At 36.7% G+C, this 16,717-nt stretch overlaps 1 protein-coding gene across 1 annotated transcript; it reads left to right on the forward strand.

Annotated features, from left to right (window-relative positions):
* Window positions 1-2,740: 2,740 nt before the first annotated feature.
* On the forward strand, window positions 2,741-3,880 carry LOC135213882 (uncharacterized). Its single transcript, XM_064247981.1, has one exon. The coding sequence runs from the start codon at window positions 2,741-2,743 to the stop codon at window positions 3,878-3,880; it is 1,140 nt and encodes a 379-aa protein (XP_064104051.1).
* The last annotated feature ends 12,837 nt before the right edge of the window (window positions 3,881-16,717 follow it).

Genomic DNA, 16,717 nt, shown 5'->3' on the forward strand with positions numbered 1-16,717 from the left:
ATTGCCTAATAGGTCTTAAGTTCGCGCGTGCGTAATATGTACCTGTCAAAGGTAAGAAGTAAATTACCTCGGAGGTTACCACAGCATTAAGTTAAAAGTAAATAACTTAATGCTACTTAGTATAGTAACTATTAGCGTTAATGATAAGTAAAATGAATAATAAAATTAAACTTTTATAAATTATTACTTAAACTAGTAATTGCCTAATAGGTCTTAAGTTCGCGCGTGCGTAATATGTACCTGTCAAAGGTAAGAAGTAAATTACCTCGGAGGTTACCACAGCCACGGCGAACAGTTACAGTAAGAGTTTCTCATTAGCAAGGCCGGCATCTACATTGTAATAGGAAATTAACCCAGAACAAAACTGAACGTTCTAACTCCAAGACAACGACAATTTTGGAATGCGTCAACATTTGTGATAAGTGCTTTACATTATTATGTATCTTTGGCCATGTCTAGGGAAAGAGGTAATGTACGACAATGTCACAAAGTTTTATTAGTGGATCTACTCTTTAATGTAAGTTGTTTTGGTTGTTGAATAATTGTTTTGTTTATTAAATATAAGTAAGATTGAAATAAAAATAAATTCCAATATAATTCCAAAATTGTCGTGTATTCCATATAATATTTCGGAGGTAAATATGTGTTTATCGTTCGGTGAAGTAAGTGATTTTTTAGAAACGGCTAACTGGCTAACTGTCGCTCGGTATTTCGAATGGTAACCAATATGGAACTCAAGTGCGACGTAATTAGTAACTTATATTATGTATTATAATCTATTTCATATATTATGTACTAGGTAACCCGTAAGCATCGATAACTTTAGGTGGGGTGTTATCTTTTAAATATTTGCAGGCTATTGATACTAAATCTATCGAGTATAATTAGTTAATTATGTCTGATAAAGAGGAAGAGTTTGTTAACCCTATGAATATTATATCATCCTTGAGGAGGATGCGGGGAATACACAAACGGAAGGTAACTATTTACTTAAAGAAGCTAACGGAGCTTCATGGTGATAATAAATTGACTTCTTCCTTTTGTAAGACTCAAATAACTGAAATCGAAAAAGAGATCGAGCAGGTTAAACACTTTGATGAAAAAATTAATAATGTTTTGGAGACACATGAAATAATGAACAGTGATGAACAATATTATAATGAGGAGTTAGATAGTCAGGCAGAATATAGCATTCAGGTTAGTATAGAGCTCGACCAATATGAACAATTCATAAGTGAGTTAAGTGGGGCTTCTAGCAACTTATCTGCCGATAAAGTTTTAGAAATGATGTCTAGAATGAATATGTCTGATGGGAAACCCCCTCCTTTAGAATGTGGAATCTTTAGTGGAGAGGAGAAAGATAAATTTGCTTTCAATTCATTTCTTAATCAATTTAATAATGTCATTGGGTCCAGAAAAAATCTGTCAGATTCTGCCAAACAAATATATTTACATGGGTACCTTAGGGGCTATGCCTTGAAGGTAGTTAAGCATTTGACTATTTCTGACCGTAACTACCACTTGGCAGTTGAAATGTTAAAAGAAGAATTCCTTGACGTAAATTATATTGTTGACGAGACTTTTAAGAACATTTTGAGTGCTGCACCAAGTGTGTGAATGTGATCAAGAATTCTCGTCGGTGAAAGTTTACCTCAACGAAATCAAATCCTATCTGCATGAGTTGAAAGAACATAATATTGATTTATTGGAAGTGGGGTCCTCTGGGCACAAATTTGTGAGTTATATAGTATTTAATAAACTCCCCATACCAGTAAAGAGAGAATTGGTTCACAAATTAAATACCAATTATCCTAATATATCTGACATTCTTTCTAATTATAATTAAATTATCAAAACTTTATCTAAAACTATTTCCAATAGAAAAAAGACCCTCACTAAAACCTCTAGTAAACCTAGTCTTAGCAGTTCATTTAAACCTAAAGAAAATAAGGTAGGTGTAAGTAAGATTCAAAATTTTAAATTTGCAAATAAAGTAACTAAGTTAATTTGTAAATTGTGTGCAGCTGAAGGCCATACTTTGGGAAAATGTGTTAACTTTAATAATTATAATGATAAATTGGCCAGACTGAGGGAACTTTCACTATGCACTAGATGCGCTGGTTCAGGGCACGAAGACAATGAATGTTACGGGAAACAAAATAAGTTAAGGTTTGAATGTCTGTTGTGTAGAAAGAGGGAACACATAACTCCATTGTGCCCTTCTTTGAATAAAGCCGAACTAACTACTAAAACTAACGTAAGCTTATGTTTTGCTCAAAGAAGTTTTGATGCGTCTCACATTTTACCCACTATGACTTTGTATTTAAGAAATGGCAAAAAGGCTAGGAAAGTCAGATGTTTGTTTGACACTGGCAGTCAGCGGTCATATATTTCCGAATCTGCAGCTAAAGATCTTTGTCAGGATGTAGAGGCGTTGTATGCTTTGGAATGTGATGTAAGCACATATATAGGGCAAGAAACTAAGGGCTTCAAGCAAATGTCTACTGGAATAAATATAAACAATAATTTAATATTCATACCTTTATTAGTTGACAAATCGCTCAATATAAACTTTGAAGTGCCTGGCATGAAATCAAATATAATAAATAAATTTAAAGAAAATAATATTGCTTTATTGGATGAGACTTTTTGTGACCACAGAAACCATGAAAGTATGAAGGTTGACATGTTGTTAGGAATAGATATCATTCAGTTTTTACCTTCGGTAACTTGGACTAAAATGTTGGGTGGAGCTTGTTTAGTCGTAAATAATAGAGTAGCTCCTGTAGATAATGTGTTCAACTTTTTGGATGAGGCAGAGAGTAGAGCTGTTATGGACTCCATGGTTAATAAGAAAACACTGAATGTTAAGACAAAAAGCGTGGTAAATTTAGTAATGGATCCTCTAAAATCTTATTTCAATCCATTAGAACATATATTAGAAGACAGTGAGGTAGACAATGGACTCGAACACCTTTTTAGTCTTGAATCCTTGGGAATAAAAAAGTGTGAAAAAGAATTGGTCTCCTTTGATAAAGAACAAATTGACAGATTTAGAGAGGGGATCTCTTTTGATAATGGATTTTATCATGTAGAATTGCCCTGGTATACTGATAAAATTGACAGCGTCCCATCTAATCATTTTGTTTCACTTAAGGTATTAGACAGAACAGTAGAGTATCTTGGTAAAAAGGGTCTCATTGACAAATACCAGGAAGTTTTTGATAAACAACTCGAGGATAGTATAATCGAGGAAATTAAAGTAAGTCCTTCTGACTATCATAAGTATATATGGATTCCCCATAGACCAGTTATAAAATTAGAAGAGCAAGTTACCACAAAAATCAGGCCAGTATTTAACTGTTCTTTAAAAACTTACAGGGAATTGCCTTCACTTAATGAAGCAGCTTATCCTGGGATAGATTTAATGGGCTCAATACTGAAATTGCTCTTTTACTTTAGAACTAATAAATATGTAATGTTGAGTGACGTCAAACAAGCTTTTTTGATGATTAAATTAAAAAATGAAGTGGACAAAAATAGATTTTGTTTCTTTTGGAAACGGGGAAATAAATTAGTATCTTATCGCTACAAAACAATAGTTTTTGGTTACACTTCTTCACCTTTTATATTAAATTTTGTTATGAAACATCACGCAGAAAGTTATCCTGATGATAAGTGTAAAGAAATATTAACTAATAACTTTTATGTAGACAATCCTCTTGTAACTGGTAACAACATTGATGAAATGAAAAATTTGTATAAGCAAGCTAATGATAGGATGGAACAAGGGGGCTTTATTTTAAGGTCTTGGAACTCCAATTGTGTAGAGTTGAGAGAAGAAATGGCGTCTGATAATAGACTTGCTGAAGCCAGATAGAGGCGAAGACACAACTTTATAGAATTACCAATAGATAATCTGTGTTGTTTCAATGGTCAGATCCACGCAAAAAATGCTCTTAAAGCAAACATAAAGACAATAAAATGACAGACTGCACATGTGCAATATATGTTACAATGTCTGTCACAGACATCACGTTCTGCAGAACAAAGTGGCCAGAGCTGGACCAGCTCATAAATAAGACAACAGATCAATCAACATTCAGTACACTAACAATGCAAGACTTGTTGATTAACGATGAAACTAGTTTTTCTTTAATTAATGAAATATATATTTCAGGTCTATTTATGAATATGTTTCCGTGAATAGTATGGGAATATAAATATACAATACTTTCTACTGAAATCCGACTATTATCTGGAGCAGAGGAACTTTATTCCTGGAATGTGATCAAAGTAAGAAGCGAGAGGAGTGTTGGGTTATTCAGACCAATACGGACCCTCAATTCCGGGAAACAGAAGGTGTCAGCAGCTGCAAGAATGGAAATACACCAGATCACAGATAGAAATGATAAAGGAAGGGGAATATTTATTATTTAATCATCGAAAAAAAGCAAATAACACAGAATACCGAACTGCAGGCAGTCAGCTATCTATATCATCACCACCAGAGGAACCTTCAGGTATCAGTCTCCTAAATAGTAAGAAAGTAAAACTATAAATAGAAAATATACGAAAATATTAACCTAAAGATCATCCAGAGATGTAAAGATACAAGAATGGTAGTTAAGTAAACCAACAGATATGAATGAAGTAGTATTCATTGATAATAACCCAGATGACTATCTAAAAAAATTCTAAATAGTTTAGATGGTGGAAAACGCAGTGAGTGTTATTTGTGACCTACTGGAGATAGTAACAGAGAAATAACAGATTTTCTGCTTTTAACAGCTCAGATCAAGTAAATAACGATAATGAAGACGCGATCGATGTGACCGAGTCGTAAATTTAGTCATATTTGACGATAATAAATAAATCCATGAACAAATCTGAGCGATTGTGGTCCTTGAAGAAAGAACACTTGTTAAGAAAACTGTGAGAATGTCGACATTTTATGTTTTATGAAATACTTGGCAACTGTTGCTGCAATAATGCGAAGGAAATATTATTTTTGTTTTACTATTCCATTGAAAGTATCGATAATAATAAAGTCCAAGTGAGTATTTCTTGTTTGTGCGCTCCGGGTGGGGACGGGGTAAGTAGTAGATTGGGAAGGTAGGGGAGATATGACGCATCCATTATCCTCCTGCAAATCTGTTTGTCCGCCCCACATGTGGGCGGGGTAAGTGGGAGATCAGGAAGGTAAGGGAGACATGACATATCCACTATCGTCCTGCAAACCTGTTTGTCCGTCCCACGTGGGGGCGGGGTAAGTAGGAGATCAGGAAGGTAAGGGAGACATGACATATCCACTACCGTCCTGCAAACCTGTTTGTCCGCCCCGGGTGGGAGCGGGGTAAGTAGGGGATCAGAAAGGTAGGAGAGGCATGACATATCCACTCTCCTCCTGCAACCTGTTTGTCCGCCCCGGGGTGGGGCGAGGTAGGAAGGGGATCGAGAGGGTAGGGGAGACATGGCGGCAGCTGGGTTCCAGCGCAGTGTAGAGCGCCCCATGTAGCTCGTAACTAGTAATGCCCAAGGAAGGGACCATCAAAGCTAGTACGCCAAAGAAAGAAGAAGGCAGGCAGAATATGTTTGGAGGAAAGAAACCTTGAGAACTGAGAACAGGTACACAAGTTACTCTTTGTAGCAGAGATAAATGTGACGCATGTATTCAAATGGTGATCCATATCTTTCGTTGGCAGAGTATTAAAGTCAGGAAGAGAAATTCCTCACTGAAAGAAAAATCAAGAACTTGATTACACTAAGTTTACTCAATTCATTGAGGGAAAGTAGGGGAAAAGGCACAGCAGTTTTGACTTTAAGGACTCCGAAAAGAATTGTTTCTCTCAAATCTGATGACAATGGCCCGTTTCCAGTTAATTAACAGCTGAAAAGAAATATTAAATGCATTGCAAAACGAGTATTGATACCCAAAAAAAATAGCTCTTACAAAGAAGCATAGAGATATAAATAAACTAGAAATGCTTGCATAATAATGATGTAATTACATGATTTGCCAATTCAAGCTTTCTTGATAGTGACCCAACAAAGGACTTACTCAAGTTACAAAGCGTAAAATGGATATTTAATAAAACTCATCTTGACAGGATCGCGCCCATTTTCATTAAGCTCCATTGCTAGAGTATTAAAGCTAAAATAGAAACTTAACCATGTGTTTTGATCTGCTTTGCATTGAAGAATATGAACACGAAGATTGTAATTTGGAAAGACCTGAAGCTGTAAAAGACTAGAACTCATAAAAAGAGATGGTAGGTCATAACTTGTCAAGACTTTTTTCAATTACGTACCACATGAATAGTGTATTAGTAAGATGTCGCAAAGTTGCTGAGGAAGAAGCCCTTGGCACAAAGATTGCTGCAAACATTATTTGAAAACCTTCAAAACTGTTGGAGATTCAAGAAGAAAGTGAAAAGATGTCTATTTCGAAACAGTTACGACAACGAAGACCAGATGTTCGAGGAAACCGTAAGGATTCTGGCTAACTACTAAGAAGAAGAAGAAGAAGAAGAAGAAGTTGAAGGGAGGGCTCCGAAAAACACGTCACCCATGGAAGACAGATGACATACAAAGCCATGTACGGATGTTGCTCGCCCAGAGAAACTGCATACGAAACTCTGATCACTTGCCAAAGATGATATCTGGCCGAATGACGTTGTATAAGTGAGCCTCCCTGTGAAGTCATTACCATGCGTGTGCTACAACCGGTGTCCGAGATGGAGCGTGACCTGAATGAAGAACCGACAGGCCTGATTTTTCGGTTGCATAACCGAAGTAGCCATGGCAACACTGCGTCTTGGTAACATTACATAAAGGTGTCATGAGGACTTTACCGCTAGCTGCAGCACTGGTCACGAGACTCGCAGGTTTTCCTTAGTGTCTGTGTTGTAACTAAGGCCTCTCGTTCATTGTCTAGTCGTCTCCTCAGAACTGCATCTCGCAATGATCACACGGATCTGCCGAGATGAATATTGAATCGGCTGTGGGCACTTCACAAACAGTAGCAGGGGAAGACTGAGACGGAGGCTTTAACTGTAAAAGCTTCATCCAGGTAATGAAGAACCAGGTTGTGAGTATTGTCATAGGTTTTATCGAGGACTTTCATATTACAACAATCCATTAAAAATCGCAGTTTTATCAGATTCAGAATTTATAATCCTAGGTAATGACTGCAGTCTAATATCTGCTAGTTCTTAATCTAGTTAAGAAAGAAATTTATGATTAGGTTAAAATATTTTCTCTCAAAAAATGATTGCTTAGATTATCTTTTACGCTGTTTTGGCTATAAAATGTCTGAAGTCCTTTCATTTTGTGGAACAGTGGCGAATGCATTTTCTCTAGTCGTAAAAACAATAAACCTTCAAAAGACAAGTTGTTTTACTTGTATTTTGTAGACTGAGATTAAGACTACAACTACAGACCAAATTCCTTCAAAGGATAAAGATTTCAATCACAATAGGGGAGAGATCTTCATGTAATTACGTTCCAACTTTGCCTGACCCACAATAAAAAAGTTGCTGCACCGCGCAAAACAGAAATCACCTACGTAGACAGCAATGTTGCAGGTCTGAAGCTGCTAGAACTTCACCTTTGCACACACACATATGTTGTATAAATGGGTATGTTGTCGTTTCTAGAAAACTTCAATTTAAGGAGGAACAGGATAGCCAGAAGACGTGGTAATATAGCAGACATTATTATTTTCTTTAAAATAAAATAGAGGCACAGCCGAGCTTTTGGGAATGCATTACTTTTCCCATCATCAGGGTCACTTATCTATAAAATGATACAAAAAAAAAAGAGAAACAGTAAGAAAACTATACCGATTCACTATATCTAAAAATATTACAACACTTAAAAATACTTAACATAAAGTAAAAAGGAACATAAAAACCAAAGTTAACTGCAAATCACAACTGATAAAAGAGCAATGACAAGTTACAAGAGATTACGTAAAACGCTGAAATATACTGAGAAGTTGAACGAAAGGTAGAAAAAACTTGAATATTCAGAATAAAAATAACGATACTGTAGTACAAAATAATGGAGAGCCTACTGTTCATGTCGTAGTTAAATGACAACTGGGCGAGTTAGAAAACTGCGAATGAAAGAGGGTGAAGTGGTGTGGGTAAGAGAGAGAGAGATAAGGAGGGATTAAAAAAATAAATAAATAAACAAGCAAACAAGCAAATGATGCAATGAACAAAGGGGGTTTGGTTATTGAGAGTTGGAGATTGAAGTTTAATATGGAGGGACTCTAAAAAGATAAGTGAGAGGCTGTTTTTTGTTAGTCCGAGTATTTCAAAATCACTGTACTGTATGTGATGGTGACAGGATATGGCACGAAGTCTAATTGCACTATTTTCTTTTTTGCATAAAGGTAAGCCTGTACAATGGCTCACACCCCTATGCGAGTCGATGCGCACCTTAAGTAGGCGTTTAGTACATCCCACATAAGCCCCAAAATTACATTATGGTCAATTAAACTTATAAACTGTGCAGGTACGCATCAACTCCGGGAGGTTGGTGTCTTTAAAGTGAAACAGTCATCCAATTGTGAGAAGGTTAATAAAAATAAATCTGAAATCAACATAAGGGTACAGATGGCTCAAGAGTGACAATAATTTACGTTTGAGCAGGCCAGAATTATTATTAGTGAATGGTATTGAAACATACATTATCGTTTTGGGAACGATGCAGACTAGTTCTTGGCTTAAAAATATTATCTAAAAATTCTTTAATGATTTTATTTAACATGTTCAGGGGATAGCAATTATTCTTAAAACAAGACCCTAAAAACCTAACTTCCAGGTGAAAGTTATTCCACTCCACTTCACCCTCTTTCATTCGCAGTTTTCTAACTCGCCCAGATGTCATTTAACTACGACATGAACAGTAGGCTCTCCATTATTTTGTACTACAGTATCGTTATTTTTATTCTGAATATTCAAGTTTTTTCTACCTTTCGTTCAACTTCTCAGTATATTTCAGCGTTTTACGTAATCTCTTGTAACTTGTCATTGCTCTTTTATCAGTTGTGATTTGCAGTTAACTTAGGTTTTTATGTTCCTTTTATACTTTATATTAAGTGTTTTAAAGTGTTGTAATATTTTTAGATATAGTCAATCGGTATAGTTTTCTTACTGTTCCTCTTTTTTTTGTATCATTTTATAGATAAGTGACCCTGATGATGGGAAAAGTAATGCATTCCCAAAAGCTCGGCTGTGCCTCTATTTTATTTTAAAGAAAATAATAATGTCTGCTATATTACCACGCCTTCGGCTATCCTGTTCCTCCTTTATATATATATTATAGATATATATATATATAGATATATATATATTTTATCCTTTATATATATATATATATATATATCCTAGATCCTATATAATTATATATATATATATATATATATATATATTATATATATTATATAATTTGTAATTAATTATATATATATATATATATTATATATATCCTGTATAATATATACCGTATATATATATATATATATATATATATATATATTATATATATATTATATTATATATATATATATATAATATATAGATATTATAATATATCTATAATATAATATATATAGTAAATATATATAATATATATCTATCTATATGATATATAAATAATAGATAGTACAGATATAGATAAATATTATATCTAATATAGAGATATATAAGATAGAGATTCAGATATAGAGGAAGATATATATTAATATATATATATACATTATATATATCATTATATAATATATATATATATAGATATATATATATATATATATAATACATACATATATATATATATATAATATATACATAACATATATATATATGCATGTAGTATGTATATATACATATCACGCCCGATCAGAATTACCCTATTTCAATAAGCAGTTCCCATGATACAAGAACATAAAGAGATTGAAGGAGATGTATTGCAACTTAGGATCCCTGTACAACCTCTGTTCTTTCCCAAAGGCGAAGTGATCTAGAATTGCACAGAAGAAAAAGATAGTGACCCCTACAGAGTTCGGGCGTCGTTATCTAGGACTAATATCTCCTGGGCGTCATTATTTTTATATTTACAGTCTTTTGTTTATATTTTTACGGTCATCCCCACCGGGCTTATACTAAACACGCCGCAATGGCGGATACGTACGGGGCTGAAACCCTTTTGGGGGGCCGGGGTCACTATCTAGGAAAGATCCAGAAAATCTGTGTTTTGTCAAGAATGGAGGTGGAACGACAGTTCCCAGAGATTTGATAGAGAACGAAAGTATCACTGGGTTTTCGAGTTTATTTCACTCGCCACGAAAAGTCCTCTCTCGAGCACTATAAATAGCCGACCTGATAACTGATTTGTTTTGGCGCTAATACTGAATAGTCACTCCTGAAAGATGTGATAAAATCAGCAAACTGACGCAAGTTGTTTCTGAACCTTCGTTAGTCGCTTGTTGTCAACAGTGGCTTGTTTCTTTGTTTCGATCCGAGTTACATATTGTTGCCGTCTCAATAATTAGTTGTAACAACAGTTCTCAGATGTTTTTGGATCCTCCTCTTTCTCGCAGTCACCAACAACCAAACCGCCACCCCTCCCCCCACATGCCTCTTCTCTTTCTCAGGGTTTAATGCCCGTGACTAAATGTCTGTTTTATATCACTTTGGTTCATTATTATTACAGGTTCGTAATTACTTCATTATGCGTTTCTAGTTAAATTCAGTGCAACGAGATCACTCTCGCAGTCTAAAGGAATGATAGCAGAGTTCCTTTTTTAAACAGAGGAAGTAGTTCTTCGTTATACGTGTGGTTTTCGCTCCCGGGTACCAATCCGGTGGTCCGAAGTTCGATTCTCGGCTCTGCCAACGCGGAATCAGAGGAATTTATTTCTGGCGATAGAAATTCATTTCTCGATGTAATGTGGTTCGGATCCCACAATAAGCTGTAGGTCCCGTTGCTAGGCAACCAATTGGTTCCTAGCCACGTAAAAATATCTAATTCTTCGGGCCAGCCCTAGGAGAGCTGTCAATCAGCTCAGTGGTCTGGTTAAACTAAGATATACTTAACTTTAAACAGAGGAAGTGGAGAGATACTTGAGACATTTTCTCTTCCATGCGTATGCTAAGTTTGCTTCCATAGACGCATCCTTATTCTCCAGAAAAGTTGCAGAGGTCTACCTACTTTATATGATTCACTGCTCTGTGATTTGCCTGTATTTTCCTTAGTCACAAATACCTAAAGGAATCAACTACTCACTTCTTCCACCAATAAAACTAACAACTTCTTCATTTTCCTGGCCTCCTTTTATTTTCACTCCCTTCAGCTAACTTCCATCTAGAAAGGGTTCGTGTTTCACTCTGGAGAGCTGATCATTCTGATCATCCTTTGCAGTCAGACCCCATATTAAACAATCCACTTGTAGTGCTAAATATGTAGTTCACGCTGACAGTGTCGCCTTCCCTTTTGTGATGTTCGAACACAGTTTTATAGAGCTTTGGTTTCGTTTATATCCAAATTATGATTTTCCTAATAGTAAAGTTGAATCTTTGGATGTTCAGAAGTTCAAAATGTGTACGAAAGCTTTTATGCTCAGGAGGCTGACGAGTTTTCTTATCATTTTTAGTTTTTCCTCGTGATTTCTCTTTTTAGTTTTTCTTCATTTCTGCCTTTCCCAGTGGGGCCCTTGCACTTGTAAGAGTTGGGCCCCCACCCCACTTATTTTACTGCAATGGCAGCTGGGCAAATGGAAATAACTATAGTAGTAAATTTGGGAGTGGTAGCTCATGCCTTGTCAATTGGGTCCAGTCTCTGTGTTTCCAATATTATCTAAAGCTGTTAAACATCTGTTGATTAAATGTTTGACTGTTTTAACAAGAGAGAGAGAGAGAGAGAGAGAGAGAGAGAGAGAGAGAGAGAGAGAGCGACAAGAGAGATTTTACAGCAATCCCTGGAGACATAACTAGAATAGATCCTTCAGTTAATGTTGATTTTTTTCGATTAAGCTGACCTTATCCCAACATGGGCTCTGCGTTCTTAAGTAATGTGCGTGTGTGTGTGTATGAGAGAGAGAGAGAGAGAGAGCGGAAAAGTTTTTTTTTTTATTGAGGGGGGCGGGGCGCGAGACGGGCGGGCAAGATGAATTTTGACTGATATAAAGGTGTGTGTATGTGTGCGAGAGGAGAGAGAGAGAACGAGAGAGAGAAGAGGAGTTGAGGCGAGGAGAGATTGTTGGAGAGAGAGATTGCGGCGGGTGGGGTGAGGAAGAGGGGGACACGAAAGATTTGGACTGACATTAACTAAAAAAAAACCGTTGAGAGAGAGAAACGAGTTTGTAATGCGCATCATACATATAGACTTGAGCATGTATTCCATTACAGATCATATCGTGATCATCTTACATAATATGTATTAAATGTGTCAATGAGACGCAGTGCATTACAGCGTGATCCAATTCTTGCCCAAACCACCTGCTCTGAAAACCTCCATCGTAGCGGAGGTCTTCTGTTGCAGAAGCAGGTAACTAACCACTCAGACTTCTTACTGAATTAAGTAAGACCAACACCTGACCGGAGAGTTCATTCAGTCATGTTACGTTACAGGATAGTTCGCTGTAATGTAAAGCCTAACATTTTCCAGGCTGATCTTGTTATTTGAATCTTCTAATTATAACAACGAGGTACTATGAAATAAAAATTCTATTATGGAATGGCTAGCTGTATCACATCCCTAGAAGTCGGTATTTTATCTTATATGGACAATAATTTGGGCTTTATTCATGAATAGGATTTCTATAAAATGAGAGAAATCAGACCCAAAGTTTTTCTGCATGATAGGCCTAGGGCAAGCCTTCACTACTATTCCATCCTCCCGTTCGATTTTTGTTCTCTGCTCTATTTCCCATCTTCTCTAGCTTTCTCCTGCAGTGCCAAGGGAATCATATTTTCTTCCATTCATTGCGATCACTTTCCATCAACATTTCTCATTGCCAAGACTGAGGCGTCTTTGGGTGGATCAAGGAAAGTGAGCAATTTGTGTATTAAACTTCCACAACTTGACAAAGTTCAAACATCTACACAAAAGGCTCATCAACAGTACGAAAAAGCCCTCCCTCCACACACACTGTCATTCACTTCTAATATGTAGTACGTATATACTCTTGTTCTAGAACTTCCTAGGCACTGAGGCAATGCCTTTCTCTTCTCTCCCTCCAAACTGTAAACTCTTTTCAGCCACCTATTGTTCTCTATTCTTTACGTGTGACCAAACCATTCCAAAATGGCGGGATTTGTTTATTCACCTTCGATAACCTTTTTACTCATTTTCTGCATATCTCCACATTTCTCACCCGTTCAATTCTTCTCTCGCCAGTATATACCACCAAGCCGTTCTATTCATTTCAATAGCTTAGGTCTTTTTCTTTCATTTGCATTCAGCATCCACACTTCAACTTGCCTCGACAGTCCGTTCTAACTTTGGTTGCCATAACCTCTTCATTTCTCTTCCAATTCTTTTTCACTTGTCCTTCTTTTTCTTGCTTCACTTGTTCTGTGGCTTAGCCCACCTTCTCTCACCCTGCCATCATCCATTACATTGCCCCCCCACCCCCCACCCAAATATCCATATGAATTAACTTACGCCATTCCTCCACCATCACGATGAACTTTCGTTACGCCATCTTCCGAGTTTCCATTTACTCTGTCAATCTTTCTCTTTCTTACATTTCCTCTCAACTCTCCTGGTTTTCGAACACTGCCAAATTCATTCAGTCATTTTTTTGCATTATCTCTGCACTAATACTCAGTAAGTACTGCAACATCTCGAAATATCAGTTCCATACTTTTGTAACTACGTAAGTCTATTTCTTTTCTCCAGCTTTGGGCATCACAAAGTCCATTGTTTCAGACCCATTTTGACTCCAAACTAGTCACTCTCCTGTCTACATATTGTAAGGCACGCCTCACTGTAATAGGTGAACGGACAGTCCAGGGTGTTTCGAGAATAGGTGTCGAGAGAATTTTAAACTGAAAGTGGTTAGCTGGCCTCCTTTCCCCTTTCTTAGGCAGTTTCTCCCAGTCACATTAAACATTCTGGAGATTTCTGTCACACACAAATGCAGAGAAGCTCATATACCACTTCACAACATCAAACTTTTAAGCCTTGATGTAGATTCCCTATTCACTAAAGTACCAATACATGACGTTCCACAATTTTTGAGGGAAAAATTATCCCCCTATTCAGACCATTTCCCAGTGACCCTAGATAATAAAATGATATAGTTAGTTGAATTATGTGTATCTAATAACATCTTTTCATCCGGGAAATCATTCTATAAACAAAAATTCGGGTGCAGTATAGGTAGTCCTTTAAGTCCTGTTTTAGCTAATCTAGACATGGAATATTTTGAAACTACAATAACAAATACAATAGCACCTAATTCATGCTGTGGATGAGATATGTAGAGGATATACTAACATTTTCGGATAATGGGTGGGGCAATTTCAGCGAATTTCTTTCAAAATTAAACGCATTAGCGCCCAGCATCAAATTTAAAGTTGAATGGGAAAACAGACAACAAAATTCCTTTTCTTGATGTTTTAATAATTAGACATGACAGAATACAAATTTACCATATACAGAAAACCATTTTCCTTTTCATACATTCATTATTTTAGTTATCATGACACTTCTATCCAAAAAGTTGGCGTAGTCAGAAATTTATTCTTAAGAGCCTTACAGGTGTGTTCCCCGGATCTCCTGAAAAGGAAAATAGAACTAATTCATAAGCAGCTGTCATCTTTAAAGTACACTGACCATATAATTGAAAAGTGATTCCTAAAGCGAACACAATCTTCCACCATCCTCCTCAAAACAAGACCAGAGAGATGCCTAACAACAAAATAAAAATTAAAATCCCACACCTGGACAGGAATAAGACATTGACACAGGCACTCGGAAACTAACCCTTTTGCTTTTACCTACCCAAATACCTCAGCCAAATCCCTGATTAACGTCGAACAAAAGCCAATCCCCAAAGGCACAGGAGTATATGAAATCCCTTCCCTTGACTGTGATCAATTTTACATTGGCTTTACAGGAAAATCACTTCCCCAGATATTAATGTATCATAAACTTTCAGTTAGGTATGGACAGCAGAGTTCAGCTATTTTTAACCACATAAATAACCATACCCTTAGAGTAAATTGGAATTTGTCACGTATAATTTACTGCAATGATTGTCGGTTCAAAAACCAGATGGTAGAATCAGCTTTGAATAAAGAAAGAAACACCATGAATATATATATATATATATATATATATATATATATATATATATATATATATGTGTGTGTGTGTGTGTGTGTGTTGTGTGTGTATGTATGTGTGTGTATGTATGTGTGTGTGTGTGTGTGTGTGTAGAATCTACAGGTCACTTTTTTACCAGATACGTGTACAATTGAAATAACCACAATGCCCTCTCAACTTCTGGGTAATGTGACTTAGTTCTGATACTCTGGATGCAGGTTCGAATCCTGCTTCCGACATCAAAATGACTGCGAACGCCGCACCACACGCAAAGTGACGACAGTGCACAAACACCTTCACACATTCTCCAAACCAGCTGGGCACAGATTCAAACTCAAAAACATCCTCTTTCAGCCATTTTCTTTTCCATTCCTGGACAACAAACACTTTCTGTTAGGACATTTCTCCCGTCATGTTGAATCTTTGCCCTACAGTCGTCTAGCTAACTCATATCTACTCTTCCTTCCATCCTGAGACTTCGTGACACCGCAAATGCAATCAGTCACTGTTCATCCTCCTCCTGCACACACGGCCTTTCCACCTTTATCTACCTAACGTCGAACCATCCAGTGAGCTCTCCTGAAAGAACCCGGCTACATCATCAAACATTGGGATTCTTCAGCGCCCCACCCACACTTATCCAAAATCCGAAGTGCAGACTCGAAAGCCGAACGTCATCGTGGCCAGGCATACTGAACAAATCTTCGAAGAAGAAGTAGAGTCACATCATGAGTTGGTCTTCTCAGGGGTAATATTTGAGAAGTGACTGCAACACCCAACATTTTAGCCGATAGTTTTAGTACACATCGATTAGTGACGCCCATTCACATGCTATGCAACATGGATACCATGAGATCACCAGCCCTTTGGATCTGCAGACCGGTATTATCTCCAAGAGCCTCGGGGAGAAAGGCCCTCAGTCACTGCTCCCCGCGGACAGCAATCTCATCTCATCTCGCCTTCCCTCTTCCACTTGTCGGCCGACATCGCCTCGCATTTGGAAGTCTGCCAACGACCAACATCGACCGTGGCTTCGTTAGACTTATGCAAGCAACTCTTACTCAGCCAATAAAGATAAAAGTGCTTATCACTTGCTTCATTTCAGTTTATTCGGAATATTCAAGAATCCGTACAGTTAAAGAAATGAGCATTTATTTTACAATGTGACGATTTCAGGACATTAAGATATATCTGAACTGGTGACAGAATGATTGGTCTGGAGGTTGACAACTCTCTCTCTAGTATATATATATATATTATATATATATATATATATATATATATATATATATATATATATATATAACTAATTAATTTCGTAGCACTCACAATTGAGATTAATTTCAGTTCTCTGATCGTGGATTTCAGATGAAAA

This window comes from Macrobrachium nipponense, chromosome 43 (genome assembly GCF_015104395.2).
Source record: "Macrobrachium nipponense isolate FS-2020 chromosome 43, ASM1510439v2, whole genome shotgun sequence".
NCBI classification, from domain to species: Eukaryota; Metazoa; Arthropoda; class Malacostraca; order Decapoda; family Palaemonidae; genus Macrobrachium; species Macrobrachium nipponense.

What these genes read in the sequence shown, in the direction of transcription:
- LOC135213882 (XM_064247981.1), top strand. Translation starts at nt 2,741, where the DNA reads ATGTTGGGTGGAGCTTGTTTAGTCGTAAATAATAGAGTAGCTCCTGTA.